The sequence below is a fragment of the Balaenoptera physalus genome (assembly GCF_965194825.1).
Source record: "Balaenoptera physalus genome assembly, chromosome: 20".
In the NCBI taxonomy this organism is placed as follows: Eukaryota; Metazoa; Chordata; class Mammalia; order Artiodactyla; family Balaenopteridae; genus Balaenoptera; species Balaenoptera physalus.
The window spans coordinates 60,522,414-60,549,283 of NC_138901.1; the positions used below are offsets into that span (position 1 = coordinate 60,522,414).

Consider the following 26,870-nt stretch of genomic DNA (forward strand, 5'->3'; position numbering starts at 1 on the left):
GTTTTATACTTGCTGGTATAAAGGTGATTGGAATCTGAAAAGGATAATAATATCCTTCAGTTATAGCGTTAACAGTGAACATAACTTTGGACATGTTAAATCCTGGAAAGCTTAGGCATATCCAGGCCAACAGCGATTTATTGAGCAAGTAGATTGGCCAGTTGGTTGATTTCCCAAAACTTAAGGCTTAGAGATCTTGGGCTATAAACCCCCATATAGCAGGTGAGGGAAGAATGCCCTGGAGAGGTCAAATAAAATGACCGGCCATAATTACACTGAGCTTGTCACTTCCTGTTCTGTTTTCTCTCTTCTGGTGGACCGTGTTTTGTTTTAAATTTTTTAAATTGAACTAGAGTGGATTTACAATGTTGTGTTAGTTTCTGGTGTACAGCAAAGTGATTTTATATATATATATATATATATATATATATATATATATATATATATATATACACATATATACACACATATATATATATATTCTTTTTCATATTCTTTTCCATTATGGTTTATCATAGGATATTGAATATAGTTCCCTGTGCTCTACAGTAGGACCTTGTTGATTATCTATTTTATATATAATAGCGTGTATCTGCTAATCCCAAACTCCTAATTTATCCCTCCCCCACCCCCTTTACCCTTTGGTAACCATAAATGTGTTTTCTATGTGAGTCTGTTTCGGTTTTGTAAGTAAGTTCATTTGTCTCATATTTTAGGTTTCACATATAAGTGATACCGTATGGTATTTGGATGCTGTATTTTGAATTCTGTTCTAAAGGCCAGTACTGTCCAATAGGACTTTCAGTGATGACATTGATGCCCTATTTTACACTATCTAATATGGCAGACACAAGCTATGTGTGGTTTTGGGGTATTTGAAATGTGGCTAGCGTCACTGAGGAACTAAATTTCTAACTCTATTGAACTTAATTTAAACTTAAATTTAAATAACCATTTTTCTTTAGTGACTCCTGAGTTGGACAGGGCAGCTCCAGCCAATGCTGGGACTGAGGATTAAGATGCTAAAACCGCTCTAATTCAGGGGCTCCCAAATGGAATATCAGATTTCAAAGGAAACGGATCTCAGATAAATAGTACTACCACATTGTTGAAGCAAGTAAGAGACCCCGGTTTTGTTGGTCAAAGCAAGTCATGTGGCCACATTTAAGGTCCATAGGAGCGGGAAGTATTATACTTCCATAGATCAAAGTCAGGTATAAAATAGAATTTTCTTTCTTCTTTCTCTTCCCCCTCCTCTCTCCTCCTCCTCCTCTTCCTCCTTCTCCTCCTTTTCATTGTCTTCTTCAAATGCACTTCACTGAAACATTCAGTCCATTCTTCTGGTGGTAGAAATTAAATGTCAGAGTACTTTGGGGCTTCTTGATTCCACACCTCAGCCATTGCTGCCTTCTCATCATCTCTGATGCCAGCAGCATCACGTCCAGCTCTTTCTGGTACCTTTGTAAGCCCTCCTGGCACACACACGTTCGTTGCACGTGGCTTGGTGCTGGGAACTCTGGAGCCACCACAGCACTGTGTTTTGGGCGCTCCAGGCCCTCACATGGAGGCTCTCTGTGACCTTTGCTCTATGACCTAAAGCTACATGATATGTCTGCGTCCAACCTGCCCTTACCCAACTTAAGTTTTGACCCCGGGAAGGGCAAGGGGCAAGTCGCTTTCTCAGAGATTCCCTCTGTAGTAGTCAGCTTAGACTCAGTGACGCTGCAGGAACAAACAATCCCCAAACCTCTGACAACAACAAAGGTGTCGCTTTTCATTCCAGTTGGATCACCACGACTGTGGTGCAGCTAGCCCCTACCTGGCTCATTGCTGGTCTCATGGCAGAGTGAAAAAAGAAGGGGGTAGGGTCTCTGAATGACTCTGAAAACTTCTCCTCTGAAGTGACAAAAATCACTCCTGTGCACATTCTGTGTCCAAGGAAAATCACCTGATCGATTTTGACCTCAAAGAGAAGAGGAAGTATAACCCCTTCCTATAGGGAAGGCAGTGACGTTTTTGAACAGTAATAAAATCTGCACACTCATCGTCTACTTTTCATCTCCCTCTCTCCCCTCCCACTCCCCTATCATCTTCTTCAACACCCCACAGCTTGTGGGTTCTTTATCTAGAATAGGAAGGATAGGATATTCTTCAAACTCTGCTATTAATGGTGTAGACTATTAACATTCCAAAGCCCGTAGTCTTGAAACTGCAAACCCCTTTCTTTTAAAGCCCTGCTCTCTCACATGTGTTTCTGAAGCCTGCTTTGAAAGATCAAAAGAGTAGTCTTGACGCTCGTTGCTCTTTTTTTCTGCACTGTCATTCCCTCCCTGGGGTAGGAAGCAGAAAAAGCCCCGGCTGAATGGAGGAAAAGCTCATAGGAGAACAGAAATTTGTGAAGAAACCACCAGTTAATAAACTATTATTGGACCACACTCTAGCAGGGTAGCCTGTCTTTTGTGGAGAAGCAGAACTGAACTGAAATATCTAAGAATTGAAGGCAGGGTCTGGCGTGATATTGGAGCGGTCTACCAGAGTTCTGTGCTGTCTAGTACAGCATCCCCTAGCCACATGGGGCTATGAAGCCCTTAAAATGTGGCTAGGGTGACTGAGGAACTACATTTTAAATTTTATTGAATTTTAATTTCAGTAGCCATATGTAGTTGGTGGCTACTATATTGGACAGTGCAGTTCTAGACGTTACCAGAGACAGTGCTACTAAAAGTCAGCCAGTGCCCTTAATGCCTCACTATTATTTATACATATGAAAACGTGCTGTGCCTTGGTTTTTAAAAAAAATCTCAAAACGGAAATAACTTCAGTTTGTATAAAAATTAAGTTGATATTATAGACATAACACAGTTGGTTGAAAGCAAATAATGCTTTCACTTATTAATTGGCTAGAGCTGCTGACCTAATAAGCTGAGGCTAAATTCACAACTAATTAAAGATTTCATGTTCATTCAGCCAAGACATGCCTCAAACCATCTTTTTTTTGTTCAGCTGGCCAGCAAGATACTTAGAACCATATTTGGGACATCTTGCAACTATAATCAACGTATGCAACATATCCCGTTTCAAAAAAGTTCTTTCATTTATCACATTAGTACTTCTGTTGTAGGAATAGCATTTTTCTCTGTTGCACTCACAATAATCATACTTGTAGTAAATGAAGATGACATAATGTACTACATAGAAATTTAGATGTTATTTGATTGTTGGTAATTTAGCAAATAGTTCTCTAACTTTGCTATTTCCCATGCAGTATTATTTCTCTATTAGAGATGAGAAAACAGGCTTAGGGAGGGTGTGCATTTTTCCCTAAGGTTATATAACTGGTATTTGGAATTCTAATATAAATTCGTATCGGTTTGATCCAAAGACCCTACCACGCAACAACACTGCTCTTACTTGGTAGATCATGATAAAACCTAACTGCAATCACCTTTGTTTTCCTAAGGATAGAGGCTGCAGAAAGTCAACGAGCCCTTTTCAAGAGCCAGCTGAGGTCAATGGGCTGCCCCTGTGTAGGACCCTGTGTAGGACGCTGCAGGCGGGTCACAGCTGATGACCCAGCGGCGGAAGGGAAATGAGGCTGGAATGTAAGCCACACAAGAAAGTTGTCCTGGTCAAATTCGGCCCGTGATTACGATGCCACTATCATTATATTGGCTTCTGGTTACCTACTAGGTTTGGTGAAAAGCGAGGATCAAATTTCTGGGATGCAAACTATGCCTGGTTCAAAATCTGACCATCAACCGCTGTGCCCCAAGCTTAACCCCGCCCCTCAATGTTAATCAGGTGCAACTTTATGAGCCACGTTCCTGCTGGCGTAAATCCTCCTCCTGCGAATTCAAAGCAGCGACGCCTCCCGTTCACTTAAAATACACACAGGTGGTTGCCAGAAGAGACGAGGGTGGAGGGGCTGCGGGCGAAAGAGGTGAAGGGGATTAAGAGGTTCAAACCTCCAGTTATATAATAAGTCACGGAGATGTAATATACAGCATAAGGGATATGGTCAGTAATATTGTAACAACTTGTGTGGGTACATATGGTTACTAGACTTATGGTGGTGATCATTTCATAATGTATGCAAATGTCACATCATTATGTAGTACACCTGAAACTAACAGGATATTGTACGTCACCTGTATTTCATTTTAAAAAAGAGACAATGGAAGACAGATGCTCTTAATGTGCCGTTGTATTCTCGGTTCCACTTTATTTCTAAAGCAGGAAAACCTTTCCCTTCCGAGAATGCTAAGGGCAAAGCCGCCGGCGACGCCGCCTCCGCCCACCTCTGCGCCCCGCGGCACGTGGTAACTTCGGGCAGAGGAAAGGTGGGCGCCGGGCGCGGAACTACAAGTCCCAGAATGCACGGCGCCCTCCGCACAGGCGCAGCGGGGACCCCCGGCCGCCGGCCAGCCAGCCTGCGGAGACCCGGGTCCCGCGCCGGAGCTGGGCTGGGGGCAAGCAGCCGGGGCGGACCCGGCGGCGCCCAGGGCGGCCCGGGCGTTGGGATGAAGACGCCGCAGCGCGCGTGAGGAGGAGGATGCGGCAGCCGGCGCCGCGGCGGCACGGGGAGTAGGCGGTGGAGCCCCCGGGAGGGAGGCGCGCTCGGGGCCAGACGGCTCCGGAGGCTTCGCAGTGCCGCCGCCGTCGCCCGGGAGGCTCCGCGCGGGAGCCATGTAACCCTGCGGCGGGCTCCGGGCTGCTCCGTCCTCCCCAGCTCCAGGGCTAGCGCGCCAGCGGGACCACGATGAAGAAGCAGTTTAACCGCATGCGCCAGCTGGCCAACCAGACGGTGGGCAGGTAGGTCACCCGCTGGCCGCCGCGGGCCGGGGCGCGCTGCTAGCCTGCATCCGCCGGGCGCGCAGGTGATGGAGCGGGCGCGCCGGCCTCCCGCCCTCCGCCCTTCCCTCCCTCCGCCCTTCCCTCCCTGCCGGCCCTCGCCCCCTCGGGGCGCCGCTCGCGGGCGCAAGCCCTCCTCCCTGAACTTCCCGGACCCCTTCTCATGCTCTGCCCGCCGCTCTGGGGCTCCGGTTGCCAAGCGCAAAGCGTGACGCATCCTTTACCTGCGTCCCCAGCTGCCCCTTCACCTCGTCCTCCCTGCCTTTCCCCGGGACTCCCTTCTCCCTCTGGCCCCAGAGCTTCCTGGAAACAGGTGTTCGCTCTTATGGCGCTGGAGGCCGCCGAACCGCGGTCGCTCTGCGAAGATGCTTTCCCTTGCGCCGAGTTCGGGGCTCCTCGGGGGTCCAGGGGAGTGTTGGGCCTGGTCGGCTTGGCCGAGCTGAGCCTGCCCCTCCTGCCGTGTTTGATTCCTGCGGTTCTGACCGTATGAGATTCTGGATATCTCTCCTGGCCGGGTTTGTCGAGGCGTTAGGTGGTGGAGAGAGCATCTGTAGGGGTGGGGGGAGCGGGGGCAGGGCAGGTGCTGGTGGAATGGCGCTGCTGTCAGCTTGGTTCTGAGACAGGTTTCAGCGCAGGGAGGGAGGGAGGCTGCGGAAAGGGAGGACCAGCTCTTCTGGAAGATGAGTTAAGCAGAAGATCACAGCCAGGTAGGGGAGGGGGACCGAGGCCTCACAGTCAGGAAGAGCCAGGCCCTAGGACGCTGCGAGACCCAGCCGGCTGTGGCCGTCATCGCGGTGAAAATGGGCTACATCTGGGCTAGTGTCTCCAGAAGATGCTCCGCGGGGTGCCAGCCTCTGTTGATGTTACAGAAGGGTTCTGGTGGGTCTCTTCCAAAGCTCGACAGGCTCTGCACACAGGGGGGTTAGGTAGAGGGGGTTTTTCGTGGAACTTATGTCCCTGGGGAGGGATTTCTGTTGCTGCTGTGGTCAAGGAATGCAGGCGTGCCCTACTAAGGCCGGCGGCGGAAAGCAGAGAACACAGCCTTGGGTGCAGTTCAAGTGCGAGCCCAGCACATCGAGGGCCCTCCACTAGGTTTACCAAGAAACCCAATACCTTTCTTGGGTGGGAAATGGAGCCCGAACTGGCATTTGGTAGGGCGGGGGTGGGGACCTAACTGGGGACACTGAATGCCCATGTAAGCATACTGCCCTAATTACGGTGGGCATTTGAGGGCAGGGGATGTGACGGCTTCGTATGCTTCCAGGGACGCCAGATGGTTTCCAAGTAACCATGTCTAAAATTGACTTGGATGCATTTTCCTTTCCCAAACACATGTGCTTTCACGTGGGGGAGAATTTATGAATAGCAGAGTCAGATTAGCCCAGATTTCTGGCATGGTATTGCCACAGATATAGCTTCACGCAGGCTGCCTTTGGATATGTTGGACGCGGAAACAGTGTTTTCCTGTCTGGGTTGTTTAGCAGATGACAGTTGAGTTGACATGTCTTTAGTGACTTGACTTCTGCATCACTCTGCTGGCTGGCCTCTGTCATCAGGTCATTGCACCAGACCAGCCACGTGACCAAGAGGCCCCTGACCGTAGACTTGGATTGCCCTTCTCACTTGGTCTTGGGTGTCACTTTGGTGCTGGAAGCGAAATGGTAACAAGGTGTTCACGCTTCCTCCCTGGCGCCCCTGAAACACAGCTCTTTCTCTCTTCAGGACTTGTTTTGAAGTGGTAAGATTTACGAGCCTTGGGCATAAAACCTGATTTCCACCCTCATCCATGGATGTAATGACCAAGGGAAAAGGGAGGAAGTTGGGTTTCAGAATAGGTACCAGATGATCTTACTAATTTGAAAGCACGTTCTTGGAAGTCCAAACAGCTGGTCACTAAGAGGTACTTTCCCCTTGTTTATGGCGTCTCTGATGGATGCTGGCGTGTGGATGAGTTCTGGCTCTTCATCAGATGGCGTCTGTGGTGTCCTGCACCGCGTAACGTGGGGGCCAGCCCACTCTTGAGTATCACTAGCTTGTATCCATTTTGGTGACGTTCTGAGTGAACCTTTTAGAGCAAAAACCAGTTTGTGCCGCTTTGCTGCTTGAAAGCCTCCAGGGGCGTCTCAGTGCACCGAGCGCCCCAAATCTTTCCAGGGGTCTACAAGACCCTGTCCGACTTGACCCCCTCCTTGTCTTTCCATACTCCTGTTCCGCCCGCCCGCCTGCCCGCCCCTCCTCCACTGTGCTCCAGCCACGATAGGCTTCCTTGCCCCAAACACACCAAGCTCATTTCCATCTAGGGGCTTTGTTCGAGCTGTTTCCCAGTTTCCCTGCCCAGCTGAGGGTCTGCTCTTCCCATATTGCCTCTTCCTCATCATCCAGGTCTTAGCTCAAAGGCCTTCGAGAGGCCCCCCTCCCCCCTTCACGCTCCAGCCCATCCTCCTGTTCGTTTTTGTTACAGCACTCATCACTCTTTGAAATGCTTTTAGTTTTCATTTCTTTGACTTCTTACAAATACAGTACCACAGAATGTATAGATCGCCACTCTATGCTCGTTGTATATAGCACAGTGCCTTGTAGGCAGTTAGTGCTCAGTTCATGTTTATTGACAAGGTTAAAAGAGTTTACCGTCGGGTCCATGCAGGTAAATAAAAGGGGCAGCCTTTACTTTGTCTTATTGAGAATGTAGTGAGGCGTGATCCTAACATTGCTTCTTAATTTCTTGAATCGGTGGAAGCAATAGGATTGGACGCTTGGAATTCAGGTGTGGGGTTGGCGGACCACCTAGTGGAGTGGCTTTAACAAGCCGCTGGATTCTTGTCCTTGCGTGTCTTTGAAGTGAGGACATTCCTGTCTTTGAGGGAAGGCTGAGAGGTGGGCTGGAGGGTTGCCCTTCCTCACGGCTCTTCACCCAGCTCGCCTTCCGTAAGTTGCAGGTTTTGGGGGTCTTCTGAATACAAAACCTCCAGAGGTCAGATCCAGTCCCTTTAACAACGTAGGAATTGCCGTGCTTACACGTACCCTGTGGAGCTAATAGTATTTCCTCTTGAAGTGCTCACCTCTCCATGGAGAGGGTGCCGGCGACCGGGAAGAGTTTCATCTCCTCCTTGGTCTGCTTCTCCCGTCTTTGCATACATTCCTTCTGCTTTGGACTCTCCTCTCTGTCCTTTCACTTCAGCTCATCCTCTGGGAAGCATATCCGGCCCTTCAGGACTGGACCACCGTGTGCCTCATGGTTCCAGCTAGCTCCGGCTTTCGAGTGGGATAGATCTGGCTGGTTGGTTACTGACTACGGGATCTTGAGCTGAAATCTGCCTTAGTTTCCTCATCTGCAAAATGGGCATAACAAGAGTTGCACTGTGGTAATGTAATAAGGAAGACCCTTTGTGTTCTATTACAAGTCAATCACTAAAGGGGTGTTGCCTGTAAGCTTAACTTACACATAATGGCCCATCTCTGGGAACCCTGCCTCCCAGGTCATGAGCATTAAGCTAAAATACCTTTGTTTAGCTCACAGGAAACATCCTGACCAGGCCCACCTGTGAATGACCGCAGGGAGGAAGGAATGAACACCTCCCCTCTGGAGGCTGATGGGAAACAGGAAGTGTTTGGCTTTACCCCCTCCCCTTTTACTATAAAAGAAGCCTGAATTCTAACTCAGGCAAGACAGTTCTTTGGGGCACAAGTCCACCATTTTCTGGGTCTGCTGATTTTCGGAATAAAGTCATTATTCCCTGCCCCGTCAACTGGTCTCTCGATTTATTGGCCTGTCATGCGGCAAGCAGCACAAGCTTGGACTCGGTAACAGTAATGTGGTAATTGTGGCAATGAGGACATGAGCTTACCCCTGAAAAGCACCCAACACCGTGCTCAGTACTAGGGCATGCTCCATAAATAGTAGCTCCAAGTATCTTTGGGCATATGCTATAACTGTTACTGGGTTGTATGCACGTGGCACTCGTTCATTCTTTCCTTTATTCAGTAAATGCTTATTGGATGCCCGCTGTGTGCCAGGCTCTGCGCTGGTTCAGGGGCTCTTGCAGTGCAGGGTAAACAAAATCCCTGTTTTTCTCCTGGAATCTGTGTCCGCAAGGCATGCATTGTTTTTGTCTCGTCTTGTTTACCTTTCCCACTGGACTTCAAGTTCCTCGCAGGCAGACACAGCTGTCCTAATGCCTGGTGTATAGTCTTGTTCTCTGAAATTCTTTGGCAGCTGAAGGCATGAGTGAGCAAGAGATCCCTGCATCGTAGACAAAGATGCAAGAGGCTCCTGACACCGCGCCTCTTTCATTTTGTGGTGGGAAGGGGCGTACAGAGGCGTGAGCACAGCTGCACGGCTGGGCTTTGGAAGGACAGAGCAAGATTTAAGGGAGGAACTAGTTCATGCTCGACTTACGTTGCCATTTTTTTTTTTTTTTTTTTTTTTTTTTTGCCTTCAGGAGAGTCTATTGGTTGCTGGGGTGAGAGGCATCCTGAAAGGCATAGAGTATTTTTCTTGCAAGTGGTGTTTGGTTTGTGTTGGGTGGAATTGGTTGGTTGGTCTCCCTGAGCTGAGATTTAGAGACCTGCTAAGTGACCGAGAAAATGGAAGTAAAACTGGCACTTGGACCTGGTGAGGAGGAGGGTTTTCTTCCATCTGCACAGTGGGGGGGTCACAGTAGCCCTTGCCTCAGAAGGCGGTTAAGAGCTAAAGGGAGCCTGGCTTACACCAAGTGCCCAAGAAATGGTCGGTGAGGTTCCTTGTCGTTTCCTGCTTCTTGCCCATTCAGTTCTCCAAAAACGCTGGCCTCCCAAGTGTAAGGGGCGCCTTAGACTCCCAGGGCCGCTGCCCGATGACGGCCGTCAATGGGCTCTGTGCTCTCGTGCAAAACGGGGGACACTCAAGAAGCCCGAGGGTAGGCAAGGAGCTCTGGAAGTGTGAGAGAGAGGTGTGGAAGGGCGGGAGCAGGGCCGGTGGGGTTGGATTCTTTGGTTCTCAAGTCTGTGAGTTGGTGAGTGGAAGGCCAGGTTTGGTGTGCACAGCCCCCGTCTTCCGTTCCTAGACTGCTCAGCCTGCCACCGTGATTGGGCTTGGCTTCTGCTGCAGAGCCGGGCTGAGCATCCCTGCTGCTTTGCAGCTCTCAGGATGTCCCTGCCGTCGCCAGCGGTACCCAGATAGATGCGGAGGACGCAGCAGCCTCTAGGAGCACTGGTGCTGCAGGCATCTTTTGCTCGGGCCAAAGCAGCCGAAGCTAGCAAGGATCTTTTCCTTGAAGGCGTCTCTGAGACACTGCCTCGCCCATCAGCAGGCCTCCTGAGAGCCATGATCCAATCCATAGGGCATAGTGGAAAGGTCATTCCAAATTAGTCATCGGCCTGCTTGGCTCCCACCTCTATTTCCCTGTTAGTCCAGCAGGGCTGGGCAGACCCAATCCTGTCCCCCAAGGTGCACGTTTATGAGGTCTCAAAGCGAAGTTTTTCGTCAGTTTTATGGAAGCCTGTGTCTGGCCACCTGCTGTGGTGTGTCTGTGTGACAGAGAACAGAATGTACTCACAAACTGATGAACGGGCTAGCGAATCTGGAGAGAATATTCTCTGCTCCTGTCTTCTAAGCTCCTTGCTGTACAGCCCTGCCAGCTTGCAGCCTTCGGCTGGGCTGCCCCCAGTCGTCAGGATTTCCTGCAGAATTCTGTTCTCCCAGACCTGCAAGTCATTGCGAGGGAGCCATTCCTTTCGACAGCAATTAATGACTTGCCCCCCCAGTGTCCATCCAGCAGAGAAATGTATCAGTAGTCATTAGCGTTTTTCATGATGGGTGATAAGGACCAATTTTTTTTCTCTAGAAAGAGTGAATCCGTAGCCACGTGAGCAAAACAGTCATTTAATTTATGGTGGTTCCTTTTAGAGGGGATAAGTAAGGAGCTCTTTTATTAACAATCAAGAGATTCAAATGCTATACTGATAATGACAACATATATTTCAAATGCTATTTTGATAACAACAGCAGATAATACACTGAGGCTTCAGCTCTGTGTGAAGTTAGTTGTAGGTTGGAGAGAAGCTGGGGGGCGGGCTGGGGGGAGCCGGGGAGAGTTAGGGCTCTCCTGTTGGGTGCAGGGCGTCCCAGCAAGCTGGCACCTGGCACCCCACAGCCTGTGGGAAGTGTGTGGCTGTCGAGCAATTTTAAACTATCCTTTCTGTCCAGGAAGCAGATGTTTTTGCTTTCATTTTCCAACTTCAGAGTTTATTTTTAGGATATATGTTTATTTTCCCACAGAATTCAATCTACTTTTTTTTAACTTTCTTTTTGGTTGCATAAGTGATACTTGTTTATCGTAGAAAAGTTTTAAACTCATGGGTGGGCAAAAAGGCAAAAAAAAAAAAAATCACCAATAATCTCACTACCTGGAGACCACAGTGAATATTTTGGATATGGTCTTCCAAGTTTTTTCATAGGTGTATATCTGTTCTTAAAGAGCTAGAGACCGTTTGGTGTGTACTGTTTTGCAACCCGATTTTTCCTCCTTTGTCTTTTTTTTTTTTTTATAGAGAGAAAGTCTTGTTATTTATTTATTTATGGCTGTGTTGGGTCTTCGTTTCTGTGCGAGAGCTTTCTCTAGTTGTGGCAAGCGGGGGCCACTCTTCATTGCGGTGCACGGGCCTCTCACTATCGTGGCCTCTCTTGTTGCGGAGCACAGGCTCCAGACGCGCAGGCTCAGTAGTTGTGGCTCACGGGCCTAGTTGCTCCGCGGCATGTGGGATCTTCCCAAACCAGGGCTCGAACCCGTGTCCCCTGCATTGGCAGGCAGATTCTCAACCACTGCGCCACCAGGGAAGCCCTTCTTTGTCTTTTTTAAAAAAAATTAATTAATTTATTTTTAGCTGTGTTGGGTCTTCGTTGCTGCACTTGGGCTTTCTCTAGTTGCGGCGAGCGGGGGCTCCTCTTCGTTGGGGTACGTGGGCTTCTCATTGCGGTGGCTTCTCTTGTTGCAGAGCACGGGCTCTAAGCGCGCGGGCTTCAGTAGTTGTGGCACATGTGCTCAGTAGTTGTGACTCGCGGGCTCTAGAGCGCAGGCTCAGTAGTTGTGGCACACGGGCTTAGTTGCTCCTTGGCATGTGGGATCTTCCCGGACCAGGGCTCGAGCCTGTGTCCCCTGCACTGGCAGGCAGATTCTTAACCACTGCGCCACCAGGGAAGCCCCTCCCCCTTCATCTTGAATATCATCCCATGTCAATAATTGTGTGTCTCCAGCATAATTTTTCAACTATGTAATATTCCATTAGAGTCCGCTGATTTCCTTTGGTAATCATGCAGCAAATATATCCTATGGGTTTACTTTCCTAGGATGAAGTCTTAGAAATAGAATTGCTGGGCCAAAGAATATGTAAGTTTTTAAGACTGAGAATGTACGTTTTATATATATGAACACACACACATATTCTATTTTCATCCTCAGAAGAATTGTTAATTTCTTCTCCCCAACTCTATCAGCAACTAATATTATAACTTTGTTAATTACCTGAATAAAACCAAAACCTTCTCTTTTCTCCTTTCAAATTTCTAGTGAGGTTGAGCATTTGTTATGTCTGCTGGACATTCATGGCCTTTCCTGAGTTGCCTGCATAATCCTTTGCCCCACTTCTTTAAAGTCATGTTCATAACTGTTTTCTTACTGACTTTTAGGTAATTGTTAATAAGCATATACAAGCTTTGTCTTATGCCATGCATATCTCCCTGTAGCTTCTTCTGCCTTTTATATTTTGTTTTATGTCATTTATAATATTTCGTGATCTCAAGTCTATCAATTTATGGTTTGTGCTTTAAATGTTATGCTTTGGAACACTTTTCTCAGCCTAAGATAACATAAATATTTATACATTTTCATTACCATTTATATAATTTTATTTTGCCATCAAATCTTTAATTCGTCAAATTCTTTAATTTTGGTGTGGGACATCACGTAGGTGTCACGTTTAGTTTTTCTTTTTTTTTTTTTTAAAGTTACCGTGATATAAAATTGAATGATGTAACTCATACACACTGTATTGAAATGTCATCATTATTATGTACTAAAAGATTTCATCTACTTGTATCTGTTTCTGGGATTCTAGTTTGTTCTCTTGACCTGCCAGCTGACAGGGATTTAAGGTGGGCTCTACTGCCCAGGTGAGCAGGGGTGGATAGGTGCATCCCAGGCTTTGGGTGGGAGGTGCAGTGGAGTTGGTCTGGGCCCCTCATCTCAGCTTCATCTGGGGCAGCTCCTTGGCTTGGCAGTTAGGACTCAACAGCTTTGCCTAAAGATCTTGTTGTGTCTTAATCACAGCTAATTTACAAATTGCTTTCTTACTTGAAAAAAAAAAAGTTGATTATATTCCTTTGGCTTCACTCATTGGTTTATTCTTTGTTAGTATTTTTTAAAATGTATGCATTAATTTGGGGAAACTGACAATTTTGCAATATTTAGTATGATAATTCTTCCCATCTGGGAATAGGGTATGTTTATTCAAGTCTGTTTATGATCCTATAAACTAGTTTTTGTCTTCTTGCGTCCTGAATAATTTTGCTTCTGTGCTTTAGGTAATTTGTCATTGTCATTACTGTAGACTTAATGCTTGGAATCTTTTGTTATGTTTTCTTACTCTTTATTGCTGGAATGTAGGAAAGTTATTGATTTTTGTATATCTTAAACAATCACCTTCATAAACTTTCTCATTATTTTTAAGTACTTTAAAAAAATTGACTATATTGAATTTTCCAGGTAGCAATCATAAATATTTTCTACAAATAGTAATTTTGCTTCTTCCTCTTCAGTATTATATTTATTTTATTTTCTTGTCTAATTGCACTGTCTAGGACTTGTAGAACAGTGTTAAAATGTTGGTGAATAAATGGCAAAATGTGGGCTTCCCTGTCTCCTCCTTATCCTCTTTGGAAATGCGTGATAATTGGTTTGAGAGGTTTTATTTTTTAATCATGTTACATGCTGCATAAATGTATTTTATTTTGAGTTTTTCTTTGGCATTAAAGTTAAATTTGATTAACTATATTATTATGGTCTTTAGAGATAATCATATGTTTTTCTCCCTTAAGTTATTCATATACTCACTCAATAATTTATGCCACAGATATTTATTGAGCACTTACTATGTTCCAGGCACTGTTTTCTGTGCTGGGGATACACCAATGATAGTTCCTACAGTTCCTACACACGAGGACCTTGTGTTTTACATTCTTGAACCTCAATAGATTTTCTAATATTGAGCTCTCCTTGCCTTCCTGCAATTGATCTTATTTGACTATGGTTTGCTAATTATTCTTATACAATGCTAGATTTAGTTGTTTTACTTAGGATTTTGGCATTCAGTATTCATATACGAGAGCATCTGAATTTTTTCTTCTGCTAAACTTGTCACATTTTAATAACATTGTAAAATGAACTGTCCGTTTTCTTCTTTTTCTGTGCAATGGTGAGGTAAGGAATTACTTGTTCTTTGAAGGTTCAAAACGACTTTTCCAGGACAGTTTTTGGAGGTAGTTCTTTGACAGCTTTCCCAATTTCTTCAGTGATCATTGGACTATTTATGTTTTCTATCTTTTCCTGAGTCATTTTTAGTAACCTGTTTTGTCGAAAAGCATTAATTTTGTGATGATTTTAAAATTTAGTAGAATCTTTTCTGAGTATATACGTGTATCTCCTTTGTCAGCCTAATTTGCATTTCTCTCTTTTCTCACCTGGACTAGCTTTGCTAGAGGGTTTCCTTCCCCCAACACCCTATAGAATCAGCTTTTAGGTTTAATCTATTTTTTTAAAAAATTTCTTTCTTATTAGCTCTTGATTGGTGCTTTTTTTTTTTCCTATTTGTAGTAAATTCTGCTTCTTTAAGTTTTAAATTCCTTCCCCCTGATTTCCTTGGGTTTATTTTGTTCTTTTCCTAGTCTCGAGTCTTCCATGTTGTCTCAATATTAGGATGTTAGGCTCTGCCATGGTAACACCTGAGCTTTGGAACCTCAGTGGCTTAACGTACCAATAGTTTGTTTTAAGCTCATGTGACATGTCATGGGAGTCAGGAGACTTTCTCCATGCATGATTCAGTGATCCACCGCCCATCTCAATATGTGGCTTTCAGTCTCTACTGAAGGTGAAGAGAGGATGTAGAGATGCCATCCTGGCTCTTACATACCTTGACCTGGAATTGACAGATGTCATCTTTGTTCACATCTCATTGGCTTGAACTAGTCACAAAGCTCCCCTAGATATGACTGGTGGAAGGGAGCGTCTGCCACAGTTGAATAACCAGGAGTATATCTCTCTCCTCTCCCACTGCCTGTCTTTGAAATCCTCCTTGTACCCCTGCTCACTCCGGTCCCCTCTGGCTGCTCTCTCCTTCTGTGTGCAGCTATGAGAAAGGTCTTTCTTTGTCTCCATCATAGGAGGGTGGCTGTAGATTCTCACGGTGTCCAGGAATCTGTCATGTCCTTCAGAGAGGAGCATCTTTAGGATAACAAAGTTTTCTCTTGCTGATACCTACCATCTCTCATGTCAGAATTTGTGTGTGTGTGTGTGTATGTATGCATATATATATAAAAATTTTAAAGCCTTTTTACAGTGGGGAGAGGAACCATGAGAACAGAATTTCTCATCCTGTCACACTGGAATGACACCTAATGTATGGGCTGATTGCCAGGATTAAATAAGATAATAAATAGAATATCCTCAGCCTAACCCCTGTAAGCACTCAATACATTATAGTTATTACCACGATCCCCTGCTGTGCTGAAAGCCTCTTTGACATGAGACACTCGTTCGAGCCTTATTTATATTCTTAAGTACCTGAAAATTACAAGTTGAAATTGATACCCATTTGTCTTGTTTTCCCAAATCAAACCCAGTTTTTCTATGTTTAGTGGCAAACGTGAAACATCTTGAGATATTAATAATACTGGTGGCCTCACTCATTTAAAACTCACTGTGACTACTAGTTACTGTATTCTTCAGGATGGTCCACGTTACGCTGCTGTAACAAAACCCCTCAAGATCTCGGTGGCTTAGGCTCTGGCCGGTCGGGGCTGGGGGTGGCCCCTCAAGGACCCAGGCTCTGTTCCACGTGCACCTCTGTGATGGTACTGGGTGAGTGAATGAAGATGTGGTGAATCGTACATTGGCTCCTGAGGTTCCTCCTGGAAGTGACACGTGTCACTTCTGCTCACGCTCATGGGCCAGAGCAAATCACACACCCCATGCCACTTGAGCTGGGGCAGGGAAATGCGGTCCCTCATGGATTCGGAAGAGCAGAACCACAAAAGCCACAGCTCTGTCCCCTGTCGCCAAGGACTGCTGGGCTGTGTCCTTTATAGGCATTACTTTTATTGGCTCATGGCAACATGGATAGGCATTGGGTGCTCTTTGTAGCTCCGTTTTGCAGAAGTAGCAGACTAAGAAAGGGGCAGACCATATCTGGGCTGCGTCCTAAGTAGGTCAAGTACAGGCAAATGCTCCCCCTGGTCCGCTGTCTCCTGAGGGTGGATCTTATTAGCAGCCTCAGGGTCCCTCCAGTTACTTCAGTTTAGGTGGTTCTGGAAATGCTAATGAACCTCTCTTGACATGAATAAAAATAAAACTGTCACATTCATTTAAGGTAATCGAGTGTCTTCTAGGTAGCCAACCACAAAGAGCATACAATGAAAATCTGCCGATAGAAAATTCTTCACTTTGTTTCCTGACTGCAGTTTCACCAGAAAGGGTAAGAAGAGTGCCCTTTGAAAGTACTTTTGTTTTTTTTTTTTAAGCTCTATGTTGAAAGAAAAGCAGTTTCTGTATCTGCAAAAGCCCCTACAGACTCCTACATAACGAATAAACCAAACAGGGACCATTATAAAATAAGGAGTATGAAAAGCGGGCAGAGCTTTTAGCTGTTTGCTTATGGGCACTGTTGTGATGGCTGCTCTTGGCTGAGTTTTCATAGCTGCTCTTGGTAGAGTGTGTCCTCCAACAGACACTTTCATGGACTTTACAGATATTCCTGTTTCATCCTCACAGCGACACTTCAGAGTAGGTTCTGATCTGTCCTCAGTTGTCTGCACAAATCTCTGAGCAGGTGAGTACGTGTTGCTGCTGGGTGCGTAGTTGGTAAGAGAAGGACAGTTGTTAAGATTTGCTCCCAGATCTGCTGGCTCTGACACCAGTGTTCTTTATCGTTGTACTTTAATGATTCTGCAGGAGGGGAAAAAGTGGAAAACTTTCAATGTCTAACGTTAGTGGGATGGTTAAGTAAATTCTGGCACATCTCTGTAGTTGTAACAATCTTAGTGTTTTCCTAACATTCAAAAAAATTTAAGGGCTTCAGAGAAATGTTTCTTAGTCTGCTAAGAAATAAGGAAACAGGGTACAGAAGTGCATACATAGTTGAGATTGTACACTATTTTTTAAAAAAAGCACATAGAACACACTGGAAGGAAATCTGGAAGGACTGGACAGTTTAGCATGTAGTGTTTACCTTTGGGTAGGATTAGGAGTGATTTGGTTTCTTGATGCTGGTACTTTCTAAAAATTTCCAAATTCTTTAAAATGAACATTAAAAAAAACAAAACCAAACTCTTCCAGGACTCAAAACAAAGAGGGCAAATGTAAAATGTAGCTGGAAATTCTCATACTGATGTTTTAAGTTTGGGGCCCTGAAAGGTCTGATTAGAAATATGTTTGAAGTTCTCCTGAGCCTTAGTTTCAAACATGGGAAACTTCTTATCGTCATGCTCTGGAAAGGACAGATGTCAGATCTCATTTTACAGAATAAAATAGTCTGCTCTTAGGAAGTGATCGGCTAGTAGCCTTTGAGGGTGGCTAATTTCCAAGACACATCACATTTTGAAATTGTCTGCGTGACTTGGAGCTGAGGACCAGTGGTTCCCCGTGACCTGTTAGGGTTCTCTTGTTGCAGCAGTAGAAGGAGCTAATTTAAGCCAAAATGGAGATTTGGGAAGGATGGGGGTGGCTCAGAAAAATCAAAGGAGTGACCAGGTGCAGGGCGACAGGAGAGCTCTTCAGAGGCCACCTTCGAAAGGGTTACTTCCCTGCGAATGAACTTATGTATCAAACAGAAACAGACGCACAGACATAGACAACAAACTTATGGTTACTGAAGGGAAGTGGGGGGCAGGGATATATTAGGAATTTGGGTGTAACATATACACATTACTATATATAAAGTAGGTAACCAACAAGGAGCTACTGTATAGCACAGGGAACTATACTCAATATTTTATAATAACGTATATGGGAAAAGAATCTGAAAAAGAATATATATATATATATATATACTCACACATATACATATATATATATAAAATTATATATATGTGTATAATTGAATCACTTTGCTGTACACCAGAAACTAATGCAACATTGTAAACCAACTATATTTCAATAAAAAAATAGATTTAAAAAGTTAAAAAAAAAAAAGGGTTACTTCCCAGTTGTTTTCTGTCATTGGGCCACTCAGGATTACATTGCAGAAGAGAGTCTGATTGGCTTGGTTTGGGTCATGTGACCTGGCCAACCCTTGGGGACAGTGGCAGGGTAGAGAGTTGACTAGATTGCATGCCCACACAGACTGCAAGTGGGGAGAAGCAGTTCCCAAAAGGAAAATTAGAGGCTTCTGCCCAAAGGACCAAGAAGGGATGGTGGCCGTTCAGTCCACCCAGATGGTTGACCAGACCCTAATCAATGACATCAAAGACTCTACCTTGGTCACTTTGCCAGGGATCCATGACCTTAGCAGTGACCTAGAGAGCATGCTTCCTGGTATTCCGAGGTCATCCCTCACCCCTCCATATCCAGTCAGTTCCTACAGATCTCTCTCTGAATTATAGTTTATCTATCACTATATCTGCTGTTTCATCTCTGATTCTTCACTGCCGTCTATGTCCCTGCCCTTGACTATTGCGGTGTCCTCCTTATTTGTATTCTCGCCTGGAATCTCTTCTCTCTGGCTTCCTGCAGCACAGGGCATATGATGTTTTTGAATACATGGACAGAAGAATGTCCTTTTCCTTCTTTATCAAGTTTTGTTCTGTGGGAAAAAAATCCTCGGATTGTGAGGAATGTGGCACAGTGTAGATTCTTCTTAGGAACTTACAGTCTATATTTCTATTTAAGGCTCTCAAGTTCTGTAGTAAAGAAAACTGTTGATCATTTGTATCACCTAGAATGCTTTTAATTATAGTAACAGCTGTCAATCCAGAGAGACTTAAACAATAAGGAGACTGTTTCAGGTGACAGGGTGTCCAAAGGAAGGGAGAGTCTAAGGCCCTGTGATCTGGGCCCCTGCTGTCTTTCTCGCCATTTCCCTTTGCTTTGCCTTCATCTGTGTCTTGGCCTTTTCCTCAGACTGGCTTTTTTCATGGTCACAATACAGCTGCTAGCAGCAACTGAGGTACTTTGTTTTCATGCTTATAAACCCACAAAGGACCAGGGAGAGAGATGCTTTGCTAAAACTGCTGCAGAAGCTTTAGAGTAAAATAGAAGGAAGCTTTAAATCTGGGTAGAATATGATGAGGGATTATGTTAGAGTAGCAATGGCACATGCCCATCCCTGCCATTCTAGGGAGAATAAGTCATAAAAAGTTCTTGAGTGTGATAAAAAGGTATGAAAAATGGAAAGAAACTCTAAACTGTCATTACTTTCAGATATGATTGTCTATGTAAGAAACCCCAAAACCCTGCAAATAAATAATTAGAATTATTAAGAGTTTGTCAAGTTTGCTCCATTCAAAAGAAAAGGGTGAACATATTCATATCAAATATGGTAAACTTCAGATCCAGGAAAATTACAGCGATGAGGAAAGATATCAATATTACATGATAATAAGAGGTTCAACTAATCAAAAAGACATCATAATCCTAAATGAGAACAGAAGTTCAAAATACATGCAGCAAGAAGTGATAGATTGAAAAGAGAAGTAGACAAATCCACAGTTACAGGTGGGGACTCAAAAGCTCTTCTCTGGTATTGATAGCATTAGTAGACAGAATATCAACAAGGATATAGGAGAATTAATAACAGTATAAACTAACTGAATCTATTTAGCATTTATAGAACACTTCCCCCAACAGCAAGATGGTGCATACTCTTTTCAAGTGCCCCTGAAACATTTACCAAGGTTGACCATATCGTGGGTCATAAAATAAATCTTAAATTTAAACATTTGAAATCATGCAAAGTGTGTTCTCTGGCCATAATGGAATTCAACTAGAAATCAATGACAGAAAGATAACTAGAAGATCCCAGTGTTACACAATATGCTTATAAGTTATCCATGGGCCAAAGAGGATAGTTCATGGGAAATTAAAAAATATTTTGAATGAAACTGAAACTATAGCATCAAAATTTGTAAGATACAGCTAAAACTTAGAGGGACATTAATAGCATTAAATGCTTACATTAGAAAAGAAAAACAGTCTCAAATCAATAATCTAAGTTCTCACCTTAAGAAAATAGAAAAATAAAAAATAAACCCAAACCAAACAGAAAGAAGTGATAAAGAGGTGAATGAGAATCAATGAAATAGAAAGCAGCAAAACAGTAGAGCGGATACATGAAACCAAAAGCTGATGTTCTGAAAAGATTAATAAAGTTGATCTCGCGAAACTAAGGAAAAAGGTGAGAAGACACAAATGACTAATCTCAGGAATAAAAGAGAAGATATCACTGCAGCTCTGACAAGTTATTAAAAGGATTAAAAAATACTGCAAACAACTCTGCACCTAAATTGGACAACGTAGATAAAATGTACCAATTCCTTGAAAACCACAAATTACCAAAACTCACCAAAGAAGAGTCAATATAACTGGAATTGTCGTATATCTATAAAGAAATTGCGTTCTTTCCAAAAACAAAATGCCAGGTCCAGATGGTTTCATTGGTGATTTCTACAAAACACTGAAAGAAATAACATCAATTCTACACAATTTCTTTCAGAAGAGGAAAGAGAGGAGAACGCTTTCCACCTAGTTTGTGAGGCCAGCCTTACCCTGATAACAAAGCCAGACATACGCATTACAAGCAAAAGAAACTGTAGACCAACAGCAGATCAAATATAGCAACAAATAAAAAGAATCATGCACTGTGACCAAGTGGGGTTTATCCCAGGAATGTATGATTGGTCTAACATTCACAAATCAGTCAATGTAACCTTCTATATTAAATGAAGAAGAAAAACCAAATGCTCATATTAACTGGTGTAGCAAAAGCACATGACAAAATTTAAAATTCACTCATGATAAAATATCTAACTAGAAATAATAGGAACTTGAGTCTGATAAAGGGTATCTAAGAAAACTCTGAAGCTAACATCATATTTAATGGTGAAAGACTGAATGCTTTTCCCTTAACCCTGGAACCAAGGCAAGGATGTTCTGTTACTTCTATTCATCCTTGTACTGGAGAGCGTCACCAGTGCAAACAGGCAAGAAAAATAAAAGATACACAGATTGGAAAGGAATAAATAAAACTGCCCCATTTATAGATGACCTGATTACATATGGATAAAATACTAAAGAATCTATGAAAAAGCTCTTAGAACCAATAAGTGAACTTATCAAAGGCTCAGGATGCAAAATGAACATACAAAAGTCAATTGTAGGGGCTTCCCTGGTGGCATAGTGGTTAAGAATCCGCCTGCCAATGCAGGGGACACGGGTTCGAGCCCTGGTCCGGGAAGATCCCACATGCCACGGAGCAACTAAGCCTGTGCGCCACAACTACTGAGCCTGCGCTCTAGAGCCCGGGAGCCACAACTACTGAAGCCCGTGCGCCTAGAGCCCGTGCTCCGCAACAAGAGAAGCCACCGCAATGAGAAGCCCGCGCACCTCAACGAAGAGTAGCCCCCGCTCGCCACAACTAGAGAAAGCCCGCGTGCAGCAACGAAGACCCAACACAGCCAAAAAGAAATAATAAATAAAATAAATAAATTTTAAAAATATATATGTGTTTAATAAAAAAAAAAGTCAATTGTATTTTTAGTAACTTGCGGTGAACATTTGGAAATAAAATTTAGAAAACAGGAATAAATCTAAGAAAATATGTGCAGGGTCAGTATGCTGAAAACTTGAAAACAATGATGAAATAAAGAAGACCTAAATAGGGAGACAGATCATATTCAAGATTGCAAGACTCAATCTAGTTATGATGTCAATTCTCCTTATATTAATCTATAGGTTTAATTCAATTCCAATCGAAATTTCAGCAAGATATTTTTTGTAGATACAGAGAAGCTGACCCTAAAATTTGCAGGGAAAGGCAATGGAACTAGAGTATCAGAAACACTTTTGAAAAAGAGGAATATTGTTGGAGGGATCATACTACCCAATTTTAATAATTACTGTAAAGCTACTGTGATCAACACAGAGTGGTAATGACAGAGACATCACTTAGATCAGCTGAACAGAATAGAGCGTTCAGAAAAGGACTCACACAAATATGGTCAATTGATTTTGGACAAAGATGCAGAGACAATTCAATGAAGAAAGGATTGACTTTTCAACAAATGTCGCTGGAATGATTGGATGTGTTCTTTTGTGTCTGGCTGCTTCTCTCAACATATCATTTGCAAGATTCATTCACGTTGTAATAAGTATCAGTAGCTTATTCATTTTCCCTCCTCTTTAGTATTTAGTATATTCAGATATACCCACAATTTGTTTATCCATTCACCTACTAGTGGACATTTGGGCTTTTTCCAGTTTTTAGGTTTTTTTTTGTTTTGTTTTGTTTTTTTTAAATGTGCTCTGAACATTCTTGTGCAAGTCTTTTTGTGAACATAGGCTTGTTTCTTTGGATACATACCCTGGAGTGTAATTGCTGGTCAATTTTATAAGAAACTGTCAAACGGTTTTCCAAAGTGCTTGTGTCATTTTCACTCCCATCAGTTATGTGTAAGAGTCTATTTCCTCCGTACTTGTGACAATACTTGGCATTGTCTGTCCTTTTGATCTTTGTCACTCCAGTGGGTGTGTGGCTTTAATTTGCATTTTCCCTAACAACTAAAGATGTTGAACACCTTTTCATGAGTTTATTGGCTATTCAGATCTCTCCTTTTGTGAAGTGTATATACAATCTTTTGCTCATACTTAAATTAGATTTTGTGTATCTTCATTATTGATTTGTAGGGGTTCTTTATATATTTTGGAGAGAAGTCCTTTGTTATATTATTACCAGTACTTTCTGCCATTTGTTGGCCTTTTCACTTTCTTGATGTCTTTTGAGGAACAGAGGTTTTTAATTTTGATAAAATCCAAGTTTTCTTTTATGGTTAGTAGTTTTTGTACCTTGTTGAAGAAATCATTGCCTACCCCATAGAAGAAAATATTCTTCTATATTTTCTTCTAGAGGTTTATCATTTTACCTTTTACATTTAGGTCTAAAATTCACCTTAAATAGGTATTTGAGTATGTTGTAACATAGGGGTCAATTTCATCTTTTTTCTAGATGAATAGCCCATTTCTCCAGCACCATTTATTAAAAAGCCCATCCTTTCCCCATTACATTGCAGTGTTCTCCTCGTCATAAATCAGTTGATAGTACATGTGGGTCTGTCTCTGGACTATATTTCTGTTGCATTTTACCCATCTTTTTAATGTTTTAAATATTCTTTTGTAACTACTCTATTTAGTAACACATTTTAAAAACCACAACTAAAGATGAAAAAAGTTACTGGTTATAATAGGTGGAGACTATTTCATTAGGATTTACACAACATTGTATAGCAACTATACTTAAAAAAAATGAATTTAAAACTTAAAAATCATTTTTAGATTGTGGGCCATACAAAAACAGGCGACGAGCTGGATTTGCCTACTGGCCATAGTTGGCCGACCCTGCAGTAGGTTGCCATTGACTTCCCTTGGCCTGGGAGGGAGAGTGGTGACACCCCTTCAGGTACCTGGGTTCAAACTTCTGTGCCTCAGGGAGTTCAGTGCCAGCAGGTCTATGGAGCACCAGTAAGGCCGTACTCTGTTTAATAAACCATTACTGTTAATTATTCAGAAATTATTCAGAAGGAAACCAAAGTCTAGAATGCAAGTCATTTACAAACCAGGATAGAATCGTCTCATCACTTGAGGCCCTGAGTAGAAGTGATGAGAGCTGAACAAAGACAACTGTGTCCAGCAGTAGAGCCAGAAAGAAGATACCCTGGATAATGACGTTTGGTTCCCCGGCTGCCCTCCTTGCCTGGGGACTCCATCATCTTTCTCTTCCCAAGGCACATATCTGATGCTGAGGCTGGACTTAGGTAATTAAATGTTAAGTCTGCGAAAGAGGCAGTTGTTCTGCACAAGTTGATGGCCAGGCCAACAAGAAGTGTTGGATCTATCCTGTTTTCTTAAAATAGCAAGATGGTGATAGTACTGGGGAGACCTTTTTCCTTCTCTGCTGCGCTGCACAGATAGCTTCTGCTTTTCTAGCTTCTTTCATCCACGTAGTCTCATAACTCAGAAATCTGCTGTGGTTAAATACCAACTTAGTGTAGACTCTCTAATTATAGAGTAATGTTCTGTTTGGCACTCGACATTGGAGATCAGCAACAGCTGGTTTCTTGGGAGGGCATGAGAATCTCAGGTTCCTTTAATACTTCTAATCACCTTGCAAACCATTGAACCCTCTTGAAGTATTTCCCCATGAGATTTTTTTTTTTTTAATTTATTTTTGGCTGCGTTGGGTCTTCGTTGCTGTGCAGGGGCTTTCTCTAGTTGCAGCGAGCGGGGGCTACTCTTCGTTGTGGTGCGTGGGCTTCTCATTGCGGTGGCTTCTCTTGTTGCAGAGCACGGGCTCTAGGTGTGTGGACTTCAGTAGTTGTGGCTCGCGGGCTCAGCAATTCTGGCTCGCGGGCTCTAGAGTGCAGGCTCAGTAGTTGTGGCACATGGGCTTAGTTGCTCTGCGGCATGTGGGGTCTTCCTGGACCAGGGCTCGAACCCGTGTCCCCTGCACTGGCAGGTGAATTCTTAACCACTGCGCCACCAGGGAAGTCCCTCCCCATGAGCTTTGTGCCTGTATCTGAGGCGGTAAACCCTGCCGTTGGAAGTGACTCAACAAGGCAGGTTGGTACTCTTACGAATTCTTTACCATCCAACTGGAATGGGCCCCCGTTGCTGCCTCTGAATCCTACTGTTTGTCAGGTCAGCTCGTTCTGTCCTTCACCAAAACAATAGTACTTCCCTTTCCAACTTTCCTCAAACTTCCTCATCCCCAGCCCTTTCCCTCACCACGACTACCCTCACCTTCTACTTCCTATAGAAAACTGAAGCTCTGCCAGATGGATGGGATGGCCTTAACTTTCCACTGTGAAGTCCAAAGACCACCTCTCTCTGTATTCTCTCTTCCTTCTCACCTTTTCCAATAGAGGAGGAATCCTTTTTCTCTTCTTTCTATCCTTCCATCTGTGCTGTGGGTCTCATCTCCTCCTGAACCTTATTATGTTATCAGGTCTCCCTTCTTTCTCATGTATATTCAACTACTTTTTCAAACAGTTCATTCCATCAAGATGTGAAGGTGTTCAGTCCTTTCCATCTCGGCAACAAAACCTCCCTTGACACTCCCACACCCTGACTTACCTCTCCTCTTTTATAGCCAGACTTTTTGGAAAGGTGTCTGTATTCACAGCCTCCATTTCTTTGCCTCCTCTTTTTTTTTTTGCATTTTATTTTTATTGAAGTGTAGCTGATTTACAATGTTGTGTTAATTTCTGCTGTACAGCAAAGTGACTCAGTTATACACATATATACGTTATTTTTTTATATTCTTTCCCATTATGGCTTGCCCCAGGACATTGGATATAGTTCCCTGTGCTCTACAGTAGGACCTTGTTATTTATCCATTCTACATGTAATAGTTTGCATCTACCAACCCCAAACTCCCAGTCCATCCCTCTCCTTCCCCCCCCTTCCCCTTGGCAACCACAAGTCTGTTCTCTACGTCTATGAGTCTGTTTCCGTTTTGTTGATAGCTTCATTTGTGCCATATTGTAGATTACACATATAAGTGATATCATATGGTATTTGTCTTTCTCTTTCTGACTTATTTCACTTAGTATGATCATCTCTAGTGGCATCTATGTTGCTGCAAATGGCGTTGCCTCCTCTTCACTCTATATTCCCCCCGCCTGGCTTCTGGTCCTATTCCTTACCCACATCACTCTGCCTGAACTCAGTAAGGTACCAAAAAGGCACCAGACTCCATATTGCTAAATCTGCTGGACATCTCTGAGTCTTTACTATTTAACGTTTCAGCAGCCTTGGTTGATCACCTTTTCTTTTTTTTTTTTTTTTTTTTAATTTATTTATTTATTTTTGGCTGCATTGGGTCTTCGTTGCTGCGTGCGGGCTTTCTCTAGTTGCGGCGAGCAGGGGCTACTCTTCGCTGTGGTGAGTGGGCTTCTCATTGTGGTGGCTTCTCTTGTTGTGGAGCACGGGCTCTGGGTGCGCGGGCTTCAGTAGTTGTGGCACGTGGGCTTAGCTGCTCCGCGGCATGTGGAATCTTCCTGGACCAGGGCTCGAACCCGTGTCCCCTGCATTGGCAGGCGGATTCTTAACCACTGCGCCACCAGGGAAGTCCCTGATCACCTTTTCTTGAAGTGCTTTTTTCTCTCCCTTGGCCTCAGTGATACTGTATTCTTCCGGGATTCTTCCTGTTTTTCTGGTCATTCCTTATCTGTCTCCATTGCAGGAAATAATGGATTTCCTCACGCATCATTCTACAGTCCTGCCTATGCAATTTCCTTCATGCCCTTGGCTTCAGTGACCACTCTGTGCAGGTGACTGAATGCTCATAAGCCCTCTTGGAGCTGCCTTTGGTAGAGCCCCAGGTCCTTAATACACCATGGAAAAGAGTTTGAAATTTTCTGTGAAAAAGTAATACGGTTTTACTGACATTTTAAAAAGATTACTCTTCCTGCTGTGTGCACAGTACATAGTTGAGAGGCAAGAGTGGAAGCAGGGAAACCTCTTAGGAGGCTAATATCCAGAAAAGAAGTCATGGGGGCCTCCAGT

The 26,870-nt window shown here is 43.8% G+C and overlaps 1 protein-coding gene across 4 annotated transcripts in view; it reads left to right on the forward strand.

Moving 5' to 3' along the window:
- ARHGAP44 (Rho GTPase activating protein 44) overlaps positions 1-26,870 on the forward strand; it is a 490,736-nt gene that overhangs the window by 303,856 nt on the left and 160,010 nt on the right. For 2 of the 4 annotated variants that reach the window (XM_082441384.1, XM_082441385.1), the window contains exon 1: positions 4,431-4,812. In XM_082441384.1, the coding sequence (XP_082297510.1) occupies positions 4,760-4,812 (53 nt within the window). In that variant the 5' untranslated portion in view covers positions 4,431-4,759. Of the gene's footprint in view, positions 1-518; positions 4,813-26,870 lie in introns of those variants that run through there. The other 2 variants (XM_082441382.1, XM_082441383.1) reach the window with 2 other exon arrangements.